Below are 23,582 nucleotides of genomic sequence, written 5' to 3'. Positions count from 1 at the left end.
ATATACATACATACATACGTATGTATATATGGAGACAGGTCTGGTTTATGAAGCTTTGGCTAGCTTACATAGAACTCACTATGTAGACCAAGCTGGTTGGTCTTGAGCTCAGAGATCCATCTTCCCCCGTCCCCCATGTCTCCCCCAAGTGCTTGAATTAAAGGTGTGCACTATCATGCCAGGTCTTTTTTTTTTGACACAGAGCCCTTACTTTCTCCTGGACTTAATGGCTCAAGATGGACATAAACTCACACAGAGAGAAAACCTCCCAGATTAGGGTGTGTCTGGCCTTTTTCTTGTTTAATTAATGTGTATATATATGGGGAGGGGATACTGTGATACCATAGCACGCACATGCAGGGTGGAGATGACTCAGTGGAATCAGTTCTATCTGTGTGTAGGTTCTGGGGATCAAACTGAGGGTGTCAGGACTGGAAAGCAAGTGTCATTACTGGCTGGGCCACTTGCTACTCTCAGGTTTGACCCTTTAGAAACACAAAAAGGTGTGCTGTGTCTCTGTAAAGACAGCAGGACAGTGACCATCTGACAAGACCATGCAGGGAATCTGAGGGTTCTCATAGCACCATACACACAAAACTGCATTGTCTCACATTCTAGGAAAAACTCTAAAGGTCGGCTTTTTTTTTTTTTTTAATTTTCTTTTTTAGCAAATCCTAGCACATTATTAACAACAACAACAAAAAAATCTGTACATTTGCCATGATACACTTGGAGGTGAAACAAATAAGATATAAATACAGATATGGATGTAACATGAAAAAGCCCCAAAAAAACCCAAAACAAACAACACCCAATCTGGGGGCGCAGGGACCATGCGTGTGAACTATCTTGGTGGTTGATTGTTTTCAGAGCATTTCTCTCTTCCGAACGTTGTTAGCAGTGTCCTGGTTGGGGGGGTCTATAAAGTTCTAATTTGCTGTCCTTTAAAGTGTGAGTTTCCATAAGGGTGGCAGAGAAAGGAACAGAAGATGTAGGAGACAAACCTGCTGATTACCTGCACAGGTGTTGAAAAGCTAGTTGTGAGCCATAGATAAGGCTAGCCCAGGCCATCTGTGGGCACCAGGTCCGCACAGCACATGAGTGCACCTGGAAAGCGCCTGTCCAGCAGAGGGAGGGGCAGCTTGCCAGGAAGCAGGAAGTCAGTGAGCGGTTCCCCAGGGTAGGGGGTTTCAAGGCCCTGGATAGTCAGATAGATGGGGAGCCAAACACAACTGGGTGCTGTGAAGAGTCCTTCAGGGTCTAGGTGCTTTGAACAGAGTCCTTCGGGGAGGTGGAGGCAAGGCAAGGCAGCTGTAGCTGTCAGGGTTCAGAGAGCGGCAGTGGGCGCAGTTGCCCTCCATGAGGTGGCAGCGGCATGCGAGTCTCCTCAACATTTCAGGCAGCAGTTTTCAGGTGGAGCCCAGGAGACGGAAATGATTGTGTTCTCTCTACTCAGACTGAAGGAGGGCACGTGATATTCCGGGCTAGCCCTTTGTGTGTACTGTGAGGATTTTAGGCAACGTTCTGGAACTGTCCAGTTACAGTGGGGCAGAGAATGCCAGAGCAGGGCCTTTCTAACTGCACAGGCATGGGAGTTCACCTACGTAACCTGGCCTGGTTGCACCTGTCTAAAAGGCGGTGGCTAAAACACTGAGGGATCCTAGTGGAGGGTGAGAAGGATTCTCATCAATGAACTCTTAAGAGACAGGATTTTTTTGTTTTTTTTAACTGAAAGTAAGGTCTGGTCCTGCTATGTTCTGAGCCCAAGTCAGTCAGTCAATACAGTCAGTCAATAATAGCAAATCCCTTAAAATGCACCCGAGTTCTCCGAACAGCAGAGTGGGACAGTTAGATGTCACACACACACACACACACACACACACACACACACACACACACACACACGCACACACGCACACATGCACACATTAGGGGCCTTCATTTTCAGTGTCTATTTCCTTCCCATGGGTCTTTCCCAACCTCCCTATCTCTTATTTTGATTGTTTTTCCAGACAGGGTCTTACTAGGTAGCCCTGGCTGTCCTCAAACTCACAGAGATCCGCCTGCCTCTGCCTGTTGAGTGCTGGGATTAAAGGCATGAGCCACCATGCCCGACTCTGTCATTTGGAGGGTCAGAGAAACAGAGTGCTGGAGGGAGAACTCACCGGCCCAACCTCTGCTTTCAGCTCTGGTAGTTACAGTGGGCTCTGCACTAGAAGAGCACATGCTTTGCAAAAATTAATGCTACAAACAGGCTTTTTCTGGGAATGTGGCCCATATCTATAATGCCAGCACTTAAGTGGCTGAGGCAGGAGGATACCAAATCCAAGGCCAGCCTAGGAAAGTTTGCATGATTGCATAAAGAACTGTCATTTGGCTTAGGGATTTTATTTAAAATCTATTTAGCCAGAGTCTCCCATAGTTGCTTCAAGAGGTGTGGCCAGCACTTCCCTGGGCACTGAACAAGTCTGGTTCCAACTTTGGTGCTTTACAGCCATCTTTTCTTTAATGCAACCGTGAGAACTCTGGTGGCATTACTGATTCTATTCCCAAGGCAGGGAAGTCGGCTCCCTCTGCACAAGAAACCAACCCCTCACGCTTGTTGAGAGGCCAGTTCCAGGTTGTTGTCCTTTTCTTGCCCAGACTGCAGTTCCACTTTGACAGAGTCTCTAAGATACAACCTAAACACACACACGACCTTTCTCCATGTCAGATGGAAAACAGGAGGGGGTCTTGTCCCATCTGACCACACTCTAAGAACATAAGCATAAAGAACACACAGCAATACCCCAAACCACCCCCAAGTCTGTGCACCAAGCACTGGCTAGAGAGCTCTGGTCTCTAAGAGCTGTGCCCGCCATGGTTTGGTGATGTCAGCAGGTGGTGCAAGACACGTGCACATATGGCTCTTCATTTCTCAGTCCTCTTGTTTCTAGGGAGACTGCATAACAGGCCTTGCTTCCGTTACATTCAATACCAGCAAAGTTCTACACAAAAGCTGGAAGGGACCAAAATACTGATTGTAATAAATTATGTGTGGCCTCCTTGGGTGGACTAGGCAGCTGATGGAGCGTCTCAGAGGCACCACCAATGTGTGTTCTGCACAGACTGGCACGGCCACTAGCTGTGTGTGGACACGTCAGAGGAGGAGCTGCTGTTGCTGTTGGTAGTCTGGGCCCTCTTTATATATAAGTTCAGCAGCTTCATCTGCAGAGAGAGGAGACAGAGACAAGTGAACAGGGGAAGCCAGCAAGAAGCAGAAGAGAGGCCAGCAATCCACTGACTGCCAGAAACCAGTTGCACCCAGAAGCTCTGGCTGGGATTCATCCAGCAAACACCAGCGGTGTGCTGTTGACGAGACGAGGAGGCCAGGCACACAGTGAGAACTTCAAGTGGTATGAAGGATGGGCTGCAGGGCCTGCTGAGGAAGGCACACAGGGGCAGAACCAACATGACACAGGGATAAAGACCCAGACGACCTCCACACCTGTGCTGTAGCTGCTCCTTCCCCCAGGTTCCCTCCTACAGACATCTACTGATGCCAGCCACACCCAAGGTTATCATGGTTGACCCCACAAAGCCTAGCACGGCCTTGGTTTTGATTTTCCCCAGCACTGCAAAAAAGGCAAAATTTAACTAGCTAAATGTATGTATGTATGTATGTATGTATGTATGTATGTATGTATGTATGTATGTAAAGCTTATCTCGAAAATCCCAGAACTTTGGGGGTTGAGATGGCTCAGTGGATTAAAGCACTTTTCCTGAGCCTTCTGATCTGAGGTTGATTCTTAGGACCCATATGATAGGAGAGAACCAACTGAACATATCCTGTGACTTCCACAAATGTGCCAGGTCACATGTATTTCTCTCCCCACAGACAGACAGACAGACAGACAGACAGACAGACACACACACACACACACACACAACTTCCCAGCAAAACCTACAAATCAACACAAAGAAAATCAAAGCCAACCACATGAAGAGTTATGTAGATGATTGTTGGTGGAATGGAACAGAACTGCAGAAGGAAACCTATCCACAGATGCTCAGGGGTTTTGACAAATGGTGTCAAGACTGTGAGGGAAAGGGGATTGTCTTTACAGCCACTGATGCAGATGGACAGACAGCTATCTGCAACAGAATAAAGTTTAACCTTACCTAACACCACAGGCAAAAACGTCACCCCAGTGGAGCCAGCTGGGTATCTGGTAGCAGGGGACTCATACAGACAGTGTGGTTCACATACGCAATGGGTTTGTTTTCAGCCATAAAGCATTAACAGAGTTGTGTTGTTTGCAGGAATACGGGTGCAAGTGGAGGTAATCATGCTAAGGGAATTAAGGCAGTCTCAGAAAGACTCCCCTCTCCCCTCTCGTGTGGTTCCTGCAGCTGACACGTCAGGGAGAATACTTATGCATGACAGTGAGGCAGAAGCATTGCTGCTTGGGGTGTGAGCACGGCACGGAGAGACAGGATGGGAAGGAGAATAGAAACAACCCGTGTGAATCACAAGTCCGAATCTAAGAGATCTAAGAGTTTAAAATCTAAATCTCTCCAACGAACGCTGAACAAGTTTCATGACAGTGGGTGTGTAAATGGTTTCTGGAAAGGGACCCAAAGGTCCCAGGAAACAACAATAAGACAAATTTATTCCTTGAAATTAAAAATTGTGAGAACCAAGGCACAATTAACAGAGCAAGAATCTAACCTACATGAGGGAAGAGACGTGTAAAACATAGGTCAGAAAAGGCTGGGCAGTATTTCTAGATTAATTCATGTGTAAGTCTGACCTCCTTTATAAACAGTGCCTTGATGGAGCTCAGGGTAGCCAAGCCACCTCTGAATCCCTGTGGAGGCTAAGGGAGAGAAAAGGACGGCTCTTGGTCTCACAGACACTGTGTGAATACCACTACCTTTTTTTCATTAATAGTTAAGAAAACAAATGGAGCCAGGTGTATTGTTGCACACCTTTAATCCCAACACCTGGGAGGCAGAGGCAGTGGGATTGGAGTTTGAGGCTAGTGCGGTCTATAGAGTGAGTTTTAGGACAGACAGTGTTATATAGAAAAGCCCTGTCTTCAACAAACAAAAAAGACAAAAAAGTATCTGATCAGAGTCCTGGCAGGAGAGAAGTGCGAGAACATGAAGACTGAGTCAGGTAAGGCTAATCAATCAATCAATCACTCAATTAATCAATCAAACAAACTGACCTATTTTCAGGTAAGGCAAATCAATCCATCTATTAATCAATCAATCTAGAATCTTACGTAGCTCAAGCTAGCTTTTAATTCCACCCATCCATTTATCCACCCACTCATCCACCCACTCATCTACCCATCCATCCATCTTCTTATATAACTTAGGCTAGCCTTTAACTCCCCATGTAGTTGAAGATGATCTTTAACTTGTGATCCTTCTGCCCTCACCTCCCAAGAACTGAGGTTATAGGCAAAAACCACCAAACCCAGTTAGTTTGTGCAGTGCTGGGGGAGGGGAGAGGGTGTGTGGTGTGGAACGCAGAGCTTTGTGAACGCTAACAATCACTCCCTAACTCTATCCTACTGTATCCCCACTCACTTCTGTTGCTTCTCTCCATCTGTTTTCACAGAGTATCTCCTCTGGACTAGAGGTTCTGACTGGACGGTTTTGTCTTTGGGGACATCTGACCATGTGTAGAGCCATTAAGAATAGTGAGCTTACAACTGAGGGGAGAGCTACTGACATCTAGATGGTGGTTGAGTGGCTGGCTATCAAACTTCTGACATCACACAAATGAGCTTTGAAGCAGCTGACCCAGGGTTGATGGGGAAGAGGCCAGCATCACCCTGGCTATGATGCACTTCAGTAGCGTCAAAGTGGTAGCTGAACTGAAAGGAAGCACTGGCCTACAACTTCTTCTCAGACAGGGGACAGTACACTCGTAGTAGTCAGTGTGCACCCTAGCCGGCTGGAGGGAAATGACCATTGTTGCCCCTTAGGAATCCTGTCTTGGGGCTGGGTGTAGAGGTTCCTGAATTTTGAGGAAGTGAGGCTCTGGCTATGGTGTTCCCCAGCTGTGTTAAATATGCTCACTGGGAAATTCCTCTAACAAAGAGCAGGGTTATGTGCCCCTGTGTCCCTACACAGCATGCCAAGTGTATGACGCAGTGCCTGGGGTGCAGCAGGTCCAGTGAAATCCAGATGTTCACAAGGTCCTCAGCTACAACTCAGAAATTTGTTCAGGGATGAGGCAATCTTTATTAGTGTGTGTGTGTGTGTGTGTGTGTGTGTGTGTGTGTGTGTGTGTGTGCGCGCGCGCGCGCGCGCGCGCGCGTGCATATGTACACTCCACAGAAGGCATGTGGAGGTCAGATCTCTCCTTCCGCCTTTATGGACGGAACCCAGGCTATCAGGCTTCATGGCTGGCATTTTACCCATTGAATCAACTTGCCCACCCTCAGGTCAATTTCTTTAGTAATTCTGTGGGGCATGAGGGTGGGGAAACCTGGCTTTTGACCCAGGTTTTTCTCCTTTAGTAAATGTACTGGAAGTCAGGTTGTCTTTTCAAAGACAGAATAGTCTGTAGTGTGTCATCAGCACCGCCTCCCCCTGCTTTTACTGCAGAACAAGCCATTTTCACCTTAGGGAAAATGCCTTTTGCAAAGTCAGATAGTTAAACACACCCAGTGAAGAGAGCTGCCACCAAGGGCTAACAAGGAGCTGGCAGCTCAGGTACAGGCAACAGCAGGTAATACTATACATACCTTGCTCCCTGTGAGCTGTGCGAGGTGAGGTTTCAGATCTTCTCCGATTACGGAATAGATTGCCACTAAGCAAAACACGCTGGCTTTCCGTACACTGCTCTCAGTGTTGTCGTAACCCTAGAGAGTCAAGGGGGAACATGGAGAGGAAGTCAGATCAAAGCTATGCCTCCCAGCCAGTGCTTCAGAGCTTCCACAGATGCCCTTGGAGCACAACCCTGGACTTGGCAGTAACAACCACAGATCTCAGCTCTGAGAGTGATCCAGAGAGCTCTTGCCCTGGAGGGTCAAAAGTAACCAGCTGCATGAACGTTGTGCAGGGGCAGGAGGGCATGGGTGCCAGGGGGCTCTTTGTCACAGGTGCTGACACCAAAGGTGGCAAAAGGGAGAAGGACTGGGAAGAGAAAATCCCTGGGGAGCCTCGTCCAGATTCCTCCTGGTGGTGGAGCAAACTGCCTGAGAAGAAATGCTTGAAAGCAAAGAGAAGGCTGGGGAGATGGTTCAGTAGGCAAAGACATGGACATCAAGCTTGACCACCCGGAAGTAACACCCAGGACTCACAAGGTGTAAGGGAGAAATGGAGTTGCTCTCTGACCAACAAGCATGCACATGTGGTGTACACACACACACACACACACACACACACACACACACACACACACACACACACACACAGAGCTCTGGGAACTGTGACCTATTTGTCTTTCCCTTTGTGTGGGATAATCTAGTCTTTAATGAGAAGTTCAAACAAATGCTGGCAAACAACAAACAGCCGCATGCATGAAATGGGAAGCGAGTTTTTCTACCTTTCTTCACCGGTGGCCTCTCTCTATGTGACAAAGCACAGGGCACTCACTGTTGACTGCAGCTTCTAGGTGGCCCTACTGTGTCTCATAACAAACTGGGAAGCATCTGAAGCAGAAGGGCTGGCCCTCCAATCTGCCCAGCTCACTGCCTCTTGTGTAGAAGAGCTCCAGTAAGCACAGACATGGGAGGGCAAATGATGGAGGTACCCTGCATTAGCTCCCTTGGCACAGGGCATCCACAGGATGCCACAAGCATTTGTGGAAGCAATGAACGACATGTGTTTATACTCACTGCCAGAGGACTCACTCTTTCTGGTCTGGGCTACTGGTTAGCCTCTGCTGCAGACAGGAGCAAGTAAGCTAAGAAGATGTAGTAAGTGTACAAGAATGGGTGGTCAATATCCTGTCACAGGGCAAGAGAAGGGACCTTGAGGCTGCTGACCCCTCATCCAAGTATCTACAGGCAGTTGTTGGGAAAGAGGCATTTTCTTCAGTGGTGCAGTCACTAGAAAGGTGCTCATCTTCCTGTAAATATCCCCTCACCCACACTTCTGTAAGCAACCTTCTGAAACTCACCAGGTTGTCAAATATAAATGGATTTCTAGTGCAGTGACTAGGGTTGTATATTCTTGAGAGCATCTGCCTTACTAACAAAGGACACAGATGGACTATGACTAAACAGGCTTTGATAAAGTTCAATACATTAAAACAAGCACCAGCTAGAAAACATTCCAAAAGCCGGGCTTTTAAAAACAAACAAGCTAGCAAAAAGTAAATTAAAAAAAAAAAAAAAAAAAGACATGAAAGTAGAAGAGGAAGTGGAAGGGGATCCTCAGGAGAGGAAGAAGAGAAGGCAATATGAAATATTACCTACATATAAAAAGGCCACAACATGCTAGCAAGCCTGCAGTGGTAGCTCACACCTTTGATCCCAGCACTCAGGAGAGCAGGTGGGTCTCTGAGTTTGAGGCCAGCCTGGTCTATGTAGTAAGTTCCAGAATAGTCAGGAACACAGAGAAAGCCTGTCTCAAACAAAACCAAATGAAAACCAAGAAGCTAACAAACTACCTTTTAAATAAAAACGATATAGGTTCCAAGGAGAGTGCCATCGAGTGTGGCTTTTGCTCTGTCCCCACTTCGCCCTGAGTGGCCTGCATACCTGCAGCAGGCCGGGGATGATGTCGACAAGGAGCTGCAGCAAGGACTCCTTGGTGATCCTCTCCACCACTTTTGTCTGCATCTTGATGGCAGCCAGGTTGATGGGGTAGTCTGCTGTCTGGATGATTGGACACAGCACTTTGATGCACTGCTCCGGGTGGATTGAGCTGGCTAGTGTGGACGCAGCTTCCTCAGCCGCTCTCACCACCTGAAACACAGGAGCACAGAGTGAGTGCTACATGCTTCAAGAGTTTTGAAAAAGACCAAACGCCACTCCTGTCCCGCTCCAGAAGATAAATAGAATGACGCACTTCCTCCAGCACTGTAAGAAAAATGAAGAGCAGCCTGGGTTGCAGTGTGGATGAGGTAGTGTGGGTCTGATCTCCAAATGTGTTCCCCACTACGCAGCAACAGCTGCAGTTGTGCCTGTACTTACAGGTGCACAGCTGCACCCACCACCTTCAGATCTCCCCAGCAACACAGCCTTCCCCAGGGGTGCTGTCTTATAGGGGGACCACTCAGGTGGCTATTACCACAGTAGAGAATTTCTGCCATGAAAGATTAGGACCCGAAAGTAAATACGTTCCAAGGGCCTTGGGGCCCTGTGACACAAAGCCAGAGAAAAATCAGTGTCTTCTAGAGTGATGTCCCATGGGAGGGGCTGCCTCCATGAGAAGGAGGGAAAGCTTTGGATGTGCCTGCCCTCCAGGGCAGTCTCTTGTGGGAAGTTGCTTGTCCAGGCATCTGGGCCTTTGACGCCCTGTATCTTGTATTTTTAATTTTTAATTAACTGGTTAATTTTACTTATCCATATATTTGAGAAAAAGTCTTTGTGTCTTCCGAATTGGGCTTTAACTCACTGTGTAGCTGAGAAGGACCTTGAGCTTCCGACCCTGATCTAGTGGCTAGGTCTTGCCTTCTCTGCAAACAGTGCTTCCTGCCTTCCCGCCTGTCCCTCCCGAGTGCTGGGGGTATCTGCACACAGTCAGTCAAAAACCGAGCTCCCTCCCTGCACTTCTTAGGAGTGCATACAATGACGGCCACATGGCTGAAAGGGACAGCTATGATTTCAAGGTACAGAAGTCCCTCTCCTCATGAAGAGGGAAGCTAAGCTAGGGAGGAGGGGGAAACGGGGAGTGGGAGGGAGGAGGGAGGAATGCCACAGCTGTGCTGGGGAGAACTGCAAAGCACATGGTATTAGCATTCTACTTCCTCATCTGTAAAGTGGGGACATGTCACAGCAGGAGAAGGCAATGACACAGATTGCTCTTCCCCGGTCAACCCTGAACTGCACATGACCTGCACCCTCCTTTCTACAGCTAACCTTTCAATCTTTACAAAGAGAAACCCACAATCTAACTTCGATCATCCTTATCCTTGCCATAAAAATGTTTATATATACTATAAATATGATAAAATGTATATAGTAAAATAGAAATGTATACACATATTTTGTTGTTGGGAGAAGCATAGGCATGCTATGGTATGTATATGAAGTTCAGAGGTACTGAAGTATCCTGACAACTGTTTGTTTGCTTATTTTTGAGATAGTCTATGTAGCCTGTCACACAGATCTGCCTGTCTATCTCTCAAGTGCTGGTATTAAAGGTGTGCTCCACCTTTATCATAGAGAACCTATATTATAAAGAGAAATCTATAGCCTTATAATATATTTTAAAAAAAACTAAATGCTCTTAGCTGCTAAGCATCTCTCCAGTCTGTCTGGCTGCCTTTCTTTTCAGCTCAGTTCTTTTGCCTAGAGGCATCTTGCTGGCACATATCCTTACAGGTGGGGGTGGTGGGGTGGGGTGTGTGTGTGTGTGTATGTGTGTGTGTGTGTGTGTGTGTGTGTGTGTGTGTGTATGTGTGTGTGTGTGAGTGAGGCAGGCCAGATTTGAGCTCTGAGGCCACACACAAAGATAAAAGTTTGAGTCACTTTGGGGCCTTGATTTAGATATTGCCTACTACATGATTTCCACAATCCTCTCTGAAGAAGGGTCAGGGTCCAACCTCTTGCCTCCCCATTAGTGGCTAGATCCTGTCTTCTCTGCAAACAGTGCTCCGTTAAGGAGCATAGCTGGTTGGTTCTACTCCATGGAGTTGTCAAGGGAAGTCTCTTTAAGCTACCATGGTCACAGCTATGGCCACCTCATTTAATATATTCAGGAGTGGCCATGCTAGCAGTGGGATTTTCATCTTGAAGTTCCTCAAGAAAGTCAGCTACTCATACCTACTATGCAATGCCCATCCATCACTCTAAAAGGCTCAGGTGGGGACGGGGAACAGCTCACTTTATGGTAAAGTGAGTGTGGCAAAAGCATGAAGATCTGAGTTTGATTCATGTGAAAAAGCACACACATTTGCAATCTCACAGCTGGGACTCTGGAACAAGAGGATCGTTCGCTGGGGCTTTTGGCAGAGACAAGCCTCACTGAACTGCCAGTTCAGGTCTTTATCCCAGTGAGTCCTTGTCTCAAAGGAAAAGGTGGATGCATCTGAGGAGCAACACCTGAAGCTACACACACACACACACACACACACACACACACACACACACACACACGCACGCACGCACACACACACTCTTGGTAGCAAACGCATAAAATGGTTTACACCCCTTATATCATAGTCGTCTTGTTATGGGAATTTTATTTTCTTTACCTCAGAAAGTTGCCATCAACATTAATGTTCCTGGCAAGGAGACACTGATAAAAATTACCTCGAATGTCTTGTAAGATCAGAGAAGTGGTAGTCCCTAGAGGGAGTGGACAGAGTGCCACACCCGAGCAGAAGCCATGGCTTGGGGAGCTGTGCACAGTGCTAACACTGTTATTATCACTGCACGGATCACCACTGCTCCTGCCCACACCCCAGACATCCTAGTTGGTCTAGGGCATGCACCATCACTCACATGAGTGTCCTGCCCCTCCTTGACCATTCTATGCCACACTAGAGTGTGCTTTTGATCCTAGTGACATTTTCATGAAGAATTATTTCTAACCAAGACAACTGGGATCCCCCAGCCCCCGGGAATCTGGCACTGATACAGGGCTAAGTCAGCCTCTTGTTCCAGGCTAGGTACAAAGTTCAGTGTACATACAGCAGTATGTTTGCCATACTCATCTTTCTATAATATACACGGTTTCTTCTAATAGCATACAAGTCACCTCAGGTACATTCACCACTGACTGTGTTTACATTTTCAATGGAGGTACTAGCCCAGAGCATGAGGAGGATGCAAGACACAACTAACCTTCGCTTGATGAAGTTAAGGCATGAAAACCCTGAGGAGTGGACAGGTGAGATGGCTCCGATGGTTAAAACAGCCTACTTCTAAGAGTTATGACCTGAATTCAATCTTTTGGACCCCCAAGTGGAGGGCAAGAACTGACTCCTCAAAGCTGTCCTTTGATCTCTACTACAAGTACATCACGGGTACACATGCCACCATTTATAAAATGCACACACACACAACCATGCACTATAACAACAACAAGGCCCAGGAAACACATCCTAGGCTACCTACCAAAAGCACAATAAATTAGTTCTTTGGAAAAAAATTAGTCCCAGATCATATCCCTAGCAACCAATTGTCTGAAAAGGAGGGAAGGTTCTTTCTATCACCCCCTAGTTTCCTTCTCTACCCATAGAATTGCTTTAAGGCTATAGTGCAAGAGCTTGCTGGGGAGAGCTGGGCTGATGTGTAGACAGCAAGGCCTGTGGTGGGAAACCGGCCTATCTTTTCAACTTGGCCCAGCAGCAAGGTTGCTGTGAAGACACTAGTTTTGTGTTTCAAAAAGGCACCATGCCCAGCTGCCATGGAACCCGGGAGAGGGAATTATGTGGGACTGACTCTGCAGCCCCAGTGCTTTCTCTGTTGTTGCTGCAGTGCTGGTGCAGGAGACTGAACCTGGGGCTTCATACACGCTCAAGAAGTGCTGGACCATCAGTTATATCACCAGCCCTGAAACAGTGGTCTCAACTTACATGTGGCTCGTCTGTCTAAGTGCACTAATGTGTGGCCACTAGAACTGAAGATCTCACCAGGGGCAGAGTAGAATAAATGAACTTGAAGACAGAATGAGGTCCCAGCCTCTCTCTGCCAGTCAGCCCCGAGGGAAGTCACAACCTCAGGTGTCTCATAGCAAGAAGACCTCCCATGCTCCATCCTACTCTGCAGGGTCAAGTGAATCGCCATGTTCTGAGATGCTGCAGGTATACCCTTTCAGGGCTGCTGAAATGAGCCCAGCTCCACAGTGGGACCTTGGGACATCTAGGAATTCCTGAGGGTGCAGGCATGAAGCCCTTCAACAGCCACAACGGGCTGCAGTGGGCTTTTGGAAACTGGACATAAACCATCAGGGACTGCACATGAGGATGAACAGTTGAAGTTCTCTCTTTCCCCCTGGGGTTGAGAGAAAGTTCCCCAAGGCAGACACTGGTTTTGGCAGGGAAGGTAGTGTTCTGACTTCCCTCCATATGCCAAACCCTGGCTTTGGCAAGCTGCCTGTATCAAAGTAAACTTTAGGTTCTGCCCTATGTTCTCTGTAACATAAGAAGCAAGGTTATAATGTAAGCAAATAGAGAGCAAAAGTAAACACAGGCAACAGAAGGTAAGGAAGGCAATTTCTCAGCTGACACAGAGGCTGTTGGTGCTGAGGGTGTTTTAAAAGTTAGGGAGACAGAGTCAGCAGGAGCAAGCTGACATTTGGGTTACAGCTCACTTCTCAGTGGACAGATTACATCTATGTTCATGTTCTGATTTTGCTTCTGTCTGGTTAGAGACACAGAAACTCTTTCTTCTCTGTTAAGATGAAAGTGTCTAGCCAAAAAAAAAAAAAAAAAAAAAAAGAAAAAAAAGAAAAAAGAAAGAAAGAAAAGGCAACTGACACATGTAGCTGTTTCACAGATGTTTGGTCCAGGCTGGCCTTGGTCTCTTGATCCTCCCGCACACCCAGCTTTTTAAGGAAATGCGATCGTGACTCAAAATACTGATGAGTGTTTGCATAAAGATTAGGTTTCTTAATTTTAGGGCACAGAAGTTCTTGACATTTGGACTGCGTGTTTGGAGTGCACCAAGTTTGATTTGGCTCTGTCTTAGATGCAGCAGAACTGGATGCGTTACAAAAAAAAAAAAAAAAAAAAAAAAAAAAAGAAAAAAAATAAAGTAGCAGGTCTCCAAAACCAATGATGGCTAGAACCCAAGAGCTCCTCCCAGGCACCTGAAGCTTAGCTCCTGGATTATTTGGAAGCTAAAGAGATGCTGATGCCACCTTCTGGGTGGCAGAAAGGTCTCAACAGACACAGCTAACGAGGAGTCTTGGTGTCCATTAGAATAGCAAGGGTGTGGTCACATACGTCTTTAATCCCAGTACTCTGGAGGCGGAGGCAGACGAATTCCTGTGAGTTCCAGGCTACCCTGCTCCACACAGGGAACTCCAGGTCAGGTAAGGAGACACAGAGAAGTTTTGTCTATAATAATAATCACCACCAACAAACAATAATAAACGAGTAATGTGCCAAAACGGCACAGCAGGAGCTGGGACTCCGAGTGGAAGGGGAGAGATGAGGAAAGCTCTGGCTCTGGAGGCTGTTCTGGCCTGGCTCTGTTTCCTCAGTCAGCAGATGCTCAGGTAAATTCTTTCCATGTCCGTGGTTGTTGTTCTCACCAGAGAAATTATAGAAGGACTGGATGGAGAACTGTTAAATTATTTGTTTATAAAATCTTACCACTCATCCCAACCTGATGAGTGTTTTTCTCTGGAAAAAAGGAAAGCACACGTACAGATAAAGGCTTCAAACCCCTCCGACCGGACGCACAGGACCAGGCTTGATGACCCGAGTTCATTCCCTGAGATCCACTTGGTAGAGAGAACTGTATCCTACACACTGTCCTCTGACCTCTATGGAGTCACTGCAGCATGCACGGGCACACTAATCGACAGACTGACTTACTCACTGGGTAGACTGGGGACAGCAGGGGCAAATGGTAAGGAGAGGGAGGAGCTCTAGGAGGTGGGGTGGGGAGTGGCAGATACAGGCTGGAGGTGCTGCGCTCTGAAATAATTGAGAAGCTGAGCCCATGTCTGCACTGCTAAGTCTACTGTCTATCTCTAAATAATTACAGCGCCTTCCAGCCCAGGCCTGACGATGGCCTGAAAATATAAACCACAGACAGAGTGGACTGAAGCAGGCAGCAGCCTAGGGATACAAGTCATTTTTACAGTAATTTAGATAGAGGCTCTTTCCTTCTTCAGCTGAAGTTAAATGGCCTCTTGGATCTAGTCAATGAAATGCAGTTAAACTACATTTACTTTACTGTGTATGTTTGAGACACACACAGTAAATAAATGTAATAACCTTTCTTCTATTTTCTTTCAGGTTAGCATACTTTCTTCAACAGAGAAGGTAAAGGGGACATAACCACCTCACCTCACCAATAGGAGCACTCCAGGGAAGGACACATGGAATACCCCTAGACATCAGGAAGCCTCAGAGACATATCCAGCCACGGCCTGTGAGCAGTGTGCAAGCCTGTCTTCTGCGTCAGATGGCAAGCCTCTGCCATCCAAAGCGGCTGCCTTCCAGAGCTGTGAAGCTAAAGGCCGGGTGTTAGCTAAGGGGCAGGTGCTATGGCTCTCAGAGGGTCAGCTCACCAGTACAGACTTCTGCCCTCAACAGCAGCAGCAGGAGTGCAGAGGCAGGACCATCCACAGCCAGGACACTGGGCTTGGCCCACTAGAGCAGTCCCTGCAGTGGGTTCAGCCTGGGGCACTGGCTCCTGACTTATAGCACCCCTGCTATAATGAACTCACACTCTACAGACTTGACGGCTGCCCTGTCCTCTCCTACCTGGCCTTGGTCAGTGATAAAACAGTGAGTAGAGGCTAACTAGCAGCTGCTGTTTCGACAACTAGGAACCACACAAGGATGCTATCTAGGCTTCCAATTTCACCTGTTTCATCTGTTGCTTTTTAGCAAGAATTTCTTAAGGAAACAGGGCTTCTGGTCACATCCAAAGATGGGGCCCATGGAAAACTAGAGATTTAGCATCTGTGAGGATTTAGGTTGTTTCTCTTCTTCCTCTTCCTCTTCCTCCTCTCCTCCTCCTCCTCCTCCTCCTCCTCCTCCTCCTCCTCCTCCTCCTCCTCCTCTTCTTCTTTTTTTTTTTTTTTGGAGCTGAAGACCGAACCCAGGGCTTGCGCTTCCTAGGCAAGCGCTCTACTACTGAGCTAAATTCCCGACCCCTAGGTTGTTTCTCAATAGCCACTGCTATTACTGCTGCTGTTATCCTGGAACTGGAAGATATACAGATAACCCTCTACTTGAGCCCGGGGCTGCCAGATAGGGAAAAGCAAGGTCCACAGAGATGCAGTGACTTGTAGTTACTGTGTTGCTCTGATGCCTGGACGTGCAGAGGGTTACTCCTGAACACAGGCTGGAGACAGGGCGGCTGGGAATTTTAATTGGCACCTGAAGGAGGACAACCTCTCAGGAACAAGCTTACTCTGCCACAGTTATCTGTTCAAAGGACTGATCAAACCCTATAGCTGGAGAAGGCCAGCCTACTGCTGGGTAAGGCCGGCCAGCCAGTACCAGAAGCTCCCCTTTCTTTTGTCAAACAACATTGGTCTGCTTTTGCTTTTCTGATGGCTTCAAGTCATAAAATATAAAATTTAACTGGAAAAGATTTAAAAACAAAACCTCTAGAGAAAAGTTATTTAATATTTAGCTAAGAATCCAATTTCCTCAAATAAAGCCATGCCACCCAAAAATGGATTCTGGGGGTTGGGGATTTAGCTCAGTGGTAGAGCGCTTGCCTAGCAAGTGCAAGGCCCTGGGTTCGGTCCCCAGCTCCTAAAAAAAGAAAAAAGAAAAAAAACAAAAAACAAAAATGGATTCTGACGTCCTAGACACCAACATTTCTAGTTTGCAACTAGAAATATTTGGTGATATTACTGTAACATGACTATTTTCCTTTCTTATTTAGAAATATATACATTATTTACTGTCCCTCTGATCTTCTCTTGCAGGCACATGCCATGGTGCCATGGTGTGTGTGGAGGTCAAAGGACAGCTTTTAGCTGTCAGGCTCTGTAGGAAGAGCCTTGGCCCCTTATATGATTTTGTAAGGAGGAAGGACTCATTATATTGTCTAGGCTGGCCTTGAATTTTGGGGTTCAAGTGATCCCCCTGCCTCGGACTCCTGGCAACTGGGATAGCATGTATGAACCACTTTGCCTAGCCAACATTTTACTCTGTAAGTGGGTAAATAGAATAAAATATTGACTAATGTGAAACTATCCCCTGCCCCCAACAAAATAAAATATCCAGAGCTGGGGCTGGCCCTTGGGAGGCAAGGCCCACCTGACTATATATAGAAACCACCATCTTTATTCCTGCATTCACAAATAGCCTTGGATATGTGGGTTGTACATGAGAGAATGGACCCTTGCCTTGAAGGAAGGAACAGCAGGCTCTATTGAGACTTGGGTTTCCAATCCTCTCATACCTCACACCGCCTCAGAAGCACTGCCTGCCACCAGTTCTCTTGGCCAACAAAACCCTGTACTTACTAGTCAAAGGAGAGCTTCTCTATCAGCCCTAACAGACAGACTAAAGATGTAAGAGAAGAGTAGTAGTATGAATGAAGTTATCACAAAGGCCACCATATCAGGCTCAGCCCTTTAAGATGTTTCCTGAACATAAACCCCAACATAACACACAGAAACTTCATGAATGCTACAGGTAGGAAAATGCAACATCATCCACTAAACAGACAGCAAGGTCCTGGCAGAGACTCGTTTCCTCAGACTGGAACTATGAAAGAACTATGTCTAAGATGACAAACACCACTTTCAAAAGCAAATCTTTCAGCCGGGGTCTAAAGCCTCTTGTCAGGCTCTGCAGTTTGCCATTTGTGGATGGTTACTGCCCCCAGGCAGCGTTTTCAATGGGTCAGACACACATTTTGCACTCACAGCTCTTTTGGAAAGAATATATGATAGCTGACTTTGGCTTATTGATAAGGACCCAGCCATCTTGGCACCAGTTCTACCTTTCCAGTTTTCAATAATAGCCTTTTTAAAATCTATTTTTTTTAATGTACATGAATGTTTGTTCTGTACGCACATATATGCACTGTATGCATGCAGTACCTCAGAAAGCGAGGGGAGGCCACTGGACCTTCTGGAACTGGAGATACTCATGGTTGTATGGATGCTGAGAAAGGAAACTGAGTCCTCTAAGAGCAGCAAGTATTTTTAACTGCTGAACCCCATCTCTCCATTACTGTCCCCTTAAATTAACTCTTTCTCTCTCTCCTTTTCTCTCTCTCTGTCCCTCTCCCTCTCTCCCCTATACCTGGATGTCTGTGTATGTGCGTGTGTCATAGTGAACATGAGGAGCTCAAGAGAACAACTTTCCGGCATCATTCCTGTCTCCCACCTTGTTTGCACCAGGGTCTCTCATACACTTTGCGGTTGTGTGAGATAGTCTCATTGCCTTGCGAACTTACAGAGACTCTGCTGTCTCTGTTTCACGTCTTGCCATAGGGGCAATGGGAGCACATGCATGTGATAAACCCTGGCTTTACTTAGGACCTCATGCAGTGAGGGTTGTCCTCTGAGTGACTTCTTTGGACCTCTAGTAACTTTTAAGATGTATTTTAGTTTTCAAATGTTGGGTTTCTATAAGTCAGAGTCAGTCCAGGGAAGATGGCTGGTGTTCCAGTCTCTTAGAGCAGTTCTGTTTGAGCCAGCCTGGGTTTCATTGTGAAATTTAAAACCACCACCTTAAGAGAGGCCCCAGGAGATGGTTCAGTGGTTAAGACTGCTCTGGAAGAAGTCCTGAGTTCAACTCCTAGCAACCACATGGTGGCTCACAACCGTCTGTAATTGGATCCAGTGCCCTCTTCTGGTGTGTCTGAGACAGTGACAGTGTACTTACATATATATATAAAATAAGTCTTAAAAAACAATAATAATAAAAAAGAGAGGCCCCAGGAACAAGCACACTTAGAAGTGCTGATCACTCAGGAAAGCAGACATTGCCTTTGGGTGACAGACATAGAAACTGGATCCTCAAAACAAGTGGATCCATTCTAAGCCAGTCTTGGGTCACAGTACTAGATGTAAGGACAGGAAAATATACTAAGACGAGAGAGACATGACACCACTGTAGAGCCACCACACGAACTGCATGTGCAGCTAAGTAATCTTCCCTAAGACTCTGAGGCCAGGGGAGGAGAACGTGGGTTAAAATAAGAGAGAGGGCTCAGTTGCTAAGGCCTCTGCACAAAGACTTAAGTTTAATCTCCAGAATCTGCATTAAAAAAGAAAGTGGCTTCTGAGTTGCCCTCTGACCTTCACCTGCATGTATCCAGCAGCATGAGCAATACCTGCACACACTCACTGAGAATTAAAAAGCCAGGCTAGAGAGATGGCTCTGAAGCACTGACTGCTCTTCCAGAGGTCCTGAGTTCAATTCCCAGCAACCACATGGTGGCTCGCAACCACCTGTAATAAGATCGGATGCCCTCTCCTGGTGTGTCTGAAGACAGCTACAGTGTATTTATAATCAATCAATCAATCAATCAATCAATCTTAAAAAAAAAAAAAAAAAGACTTAAAAAGCCAGGAGTGGTGGCACTTTTAGTACCAGGACTGAGGTGGTGGACAGTCCTGTGGGATCTGTAGATTTATTTTTTCTATTTCTGTCTCAAAATAAAGGGTGGACAATAAATGAAGAACATCCAAGGGTGACTTCTTGCCCTCAAAGGCACACTTGTACACATACACATACATAAGTGTGTACGTGCGCGCGCACACACACACACACACACACACACAAAGAAACAAGAAAGAAAGACCTGAAGAATTTTCAAGATGAAAACCAAACCCCAAATCTAAATATACAGGTGCCTAAGCTGCTCCTGACCACGTGACAGCCAGCGGTTGCAGGAGGAGGCTGCAAGGGCATAGAGTCAAGGTGAGCCCAGACAGGCAAAGCAGAAGGCCTGCCAACACCGTACCTCAGAATACTGTGTGTTGCTGGCATCCTTGGGTCACTGTGATAGTAGTATGGTGCCTTCTGGTTACAAGACTCCTACACTGACAGAGTACTGAGAAATTTATCTGAAGCAGGAGATTTTTTTTCACTATTTTCCTGGGCCATTTTAGAGAACCTCATATTTTCTAAACCATTTTTCAAAGAAAAAATAGTAATTTAAAAAAATATTTATTTATTTTATCTATATGAGTACACTGTTGCTGTCTTCAGATACAACAAGGCAAGAGGGCATCAGATCCCATTACAGAGGGTTGTGAGCCACCATGTGGTTGCTGGGAATTGAACTCAGGACCTCTGGAAGAGCAGTCAGTGCTCTTAACCGCTGAGCCATCTCTCCAGCCCAGTAAATTATAACTTATATTTAAGAGTACACTGAAAAGGTTTTTTTTTTTTTTTTTGGTTCTTTTTTTCGGAGCTGGGGACCGAACCCAGGGCCTTGCGCTTCCTAGGTAAGCGCTCTACCGCTGAGCTAAATCCCCAGCCCCCTGAAAAGGTTTTTAATAGTGGGATGCCCAATTTACAAAGACAGACTCTGGCTGGATGGTTTAACTATCACCTTGGCTTAGTTCAGTAGAAATGTAATAATAATAATAAAAAACTATGTGTATGCTATCTTGCCTGCACATATGCCGTGCCGTTGGAGGTCAGAAGAGGGTGTCAAATCCCCTGGAACAGGAGCTACAGATGGCTGTGAGCTGCCATGTCGGTGTTGGGAATCCACCATGAGCCTTGTGGAGCAGCAGCCAGTGCTCTAACTGCAGAGGCGTCTCTCTCCAGCCTCCTTAGCTCACTTCCATCTCACTGCAAGTTCGTCTTCTGTCATGTGTCTAACCTTCTGACACTGACATATTCAATACTGTTATCTATGAAATGCATACTTGAGAACTGCACAATTGAGGTTAAGAAAAAAAGTGGCAGTCCAGCAGGTAAAGTTGAAGCCTGTGGGCCTGAGTCTGACTACTGGATTAGGGAGGAACTGGTTTCTAGGGAACTGTCTTCTATCTCCCATTGTGCATACATAAGGCAGAGTATGATATAAAATCACACACACACACACACACACACACACACACACACACACACACACACACACACACACACACACACACACACACAGAGAGAGAGAGAGAGAGAGAGAGAGAGAGAGAGAGAGAGAGAGAGAGAAAGAGAGAGAGAGAGATCTAGTGCTTTAAGTACTTTTATAATTTTGTGTTAGACTGTATTTATAGCCACCCTAAGGTCCAAACTGCTGGTTGGACACACCTGAGTCCTAGTTATAAAACAGCACCAATTTCACTTCAGTCTTTCATCATTGACTATCACCAAGGACAAGCAAGCTATTTAAAAAAAAAAACAAAAAACCCAAAAAACAAAGTTGGTGCAAGACAGCTTGTCCCATAAGAGACCCAAGACCTGGCCCATGTGTATTCTGCTATGAACTATGGGGCAGGCTTTTTGGCCCTTGTTTCTCTATCAGTTAACAATGAAGTTGATTTTATTTAGCCTGTCTGGTCTTCACATGTTCAAGGAGTTACTGTAAGTGGAAAGCCTTCTGTTCAAGCATGAGTGTAACCATCATGCCACCAGGCCAGATTTTAGAGACGCAGTCACTCGTTGGAAATGGTCCTAGAGCTGACGTGCTGTGTGCTGTATGGGTGCAGCGGGGAGAGACAGAGATCCTTCCTGACAATCTGAGGCGGTCAAAGCAGTAACTGCAAGCAGCCAGGAGAAACACTCCCTTAGGGTCTCATTTTCTCTGCAGATATAAAAACTGCTCTAATCATAAGTCCTCATCCATAAGCACACTCACAACAAGCGGGCATGGCTCAGTGAGGTCATACCTACTTGCTATCTATCTTGAGTCTGCTGCAGTCCTAAATTCACCATTCTGGTTTTCATAGTACCTGCTAATGGAGGTTGCTCCTGGACTTGTTCATGCATATGTGCATGCATGCTAGTCAGGTGTCAATCTCCAGTGTCATTCCTCTGGAGCTGTCCATCTCTTTTCTCTTCCTCCCCTACCCCAGTCTTGCCCATTCGCCATCCCTTCCTTCCTTCTTATCCTTCCTTCCTTTAAGAGATAGGGTCTCATTTACTCAGTTTGCTGAGTAGGCTAGCAATCCTATGAGTATGCCTCTTTCTCCTACCCAGTACTACGTCACTGGCTTTCAATGTGGGTTCTGGAGGTCAATTAGGTCTTATGCTTGCATAGTAGGGACTTCATGAAGTAAGTAAACAAACCATGTCTCCAGGTCTGGACTCAGCTTTTGAGGACAGCTCCTTACATTCTGCATGCCCCTAGCCTCTCTAGAGTAGGAGCCACAGAGGCTCAACATGTCAACAAGCAACTGGCCAGGGACTGCTGAGGTGCTCGGCCCTGGGAACAACAGGTAGACTTTGTGGGCATTTTAGATGTGTGGTTGGTTGCTCGGCTCTAATGTCAGCAGTAGGAATTTTACTCCCGACAACGCAGGCCAAGTCAAAGGGAAAAGAACTCATAAGCATGAGATTTCATTTTGGGTCCTGCCTTTCCACCCAGTCCTGCTGGCACATGGCCGCAGGGCTAGCTCACCTCCTTGTGGGAGTCTTTGTGGGCTTCCAGAGTCTTCATGATCGTCAGTTCTGCGTAGTTTTTGAATCTTGCTGGCTGGTTTCTCAGAATCTCCCGTAAAACTCTCAGTGCCAGAGCTCGAATGGAATGCTAGGTGTGAGAGGAAAGGAAACGTCACCCAAAAGTACATGCCCATAGCATGCACGGGCCCACACGCTAGGCCCGTTCTATATACTCTGGCCTCTAACAGGCCCTTCTACATAGATCACAAGTCTACTCAACATGGGCTCCTGGACAGTCAACTCCAAGACAGCAGGCACTGATACAGGGTGGCACCTTTAGGACATGTGGAGAGGCTGGCAGATCAAGAGAAGATGGCACACCTAATTCATGGTTAGTCCCTGTCCTTTCTAGATTTCCTGAAGCTTTGGTTCATGAGTCATCCTTGTGTGAAACAGGCACAGGGATGAACCCAAGACACCCAGTCCTTTCATGGACAGGCCTGCCAGGCTGTGAAGCCTCTGAGGTCAGCTGGAGACCCATGTTTGTTCCTGACCTTCTGGGTGATGAGGTCACCTGTGCAACAGGGCTCAAGTTGTTAAGGTTCCAGTCATGTGTCTGGAGGAAAGCCATTCCAAACAGACGCTGAATCTCAAGAAAGGAGAGCAGAGTTTACTGCAAACAGAGCCAAGAAGCACATCCTGATTCCTTGTCACTCAACTGTGCACTGTCCAAACTCACACACAAAGCACCTGCCCTTCACATGACATCATCCCATCTCTCCCAGGAGCCCAGCCAAGTGTAACTGCCTCTATAGACAGTACTTTGAAGAAAAGTTGGCGTGGGCCCTTTGTCACCATTCCCTATCTTTGCTTATCCCTAAACTCCACCTTTAATCCCAAGAATTAGAAAGCAATTCCAGGGCAGGCAGCATTCACTGTCTGCTCCCCTGCTTCCTGCTGCTGGCAGTCACTATCACTGTGACCCTGGGTTTGGCCTATGACCCGTGCTAGTTTCTTGGGACTCCTCCCAGCCCTGTGCTCTAGCTGTTTCTGCTAGGCCATGCAAAACTAATGTGGAAAGATGAACCCCTACTATGAAGCTTCATCCCAGCTGTCCTTTGAGTCTGTGTTGGTGGCCTGTTTCACAGTAGAAGTCGAGATTCTTACTAGGTCACCTCTCTCATCTGCACCCACTTCCACCAGTGTTAGCTACAAGAATCAGGTATATTCACAGCCCAGGCATGCTTCAAA

General features: G+C 46.7%; 1 protein-coding gene across 32 annotated transcripts in view; it reads right to left on the bottom strand.

Annotated features, from left to right (window-relative positions):
• Nucleotides 1-638: 638 nt before the first annotated feature.
• The window catches only part of Clasp1 (cytoplasmic linker associated protein 1), a 221,636-nt gene continuing 198,692 nt past the window's right edge, over nt 639-23,582 (bottom strand). For all 32 annotated transcript variants that reach the window (XM_032914877.1, XM_032914887.1, XM_032914879.1 and 29 more), the window contains 4 exons: nt 22,351-22,479; nt 8,710-8,916; nt 6,748-6,864; nt 639-3,207 (listed from right to left, as the gene is read on the bottom strand). In XM_032914877.1, coding sequence (XP_032770768.1) covers nt 3,121-3,207; nt 6,748-6,864; nt 8,710-8,916; nt 22,351-22,479 — 540 coding nt within the window. In that variant the 3' untranslated portion in view covers nt 639-3,120. The remainder of the gene's footprint in view (nt 3,208-6,747; nt 6,865-8,709; nt 8,917-22,350; nt 22,480-23,582) is intronic.

Source organism: Rattus rattus, chromosome 10 (assembly GCF_011064425.1).
Source record: "Rattus rattus isolate New Zealand chromosome 10, Rrattus_CSIRO_v1, whole genome shotgun sequence".
NCBI lineage: Eukaryota > Metazoa > Chordata > Mammalia > Rodentia > Muridae > Rattus > Rattus rattus.
Note: the sequence above shows the minus strand (reverse complement) of the source record. Positions and strands in the feature narration are given on the sequence as shown.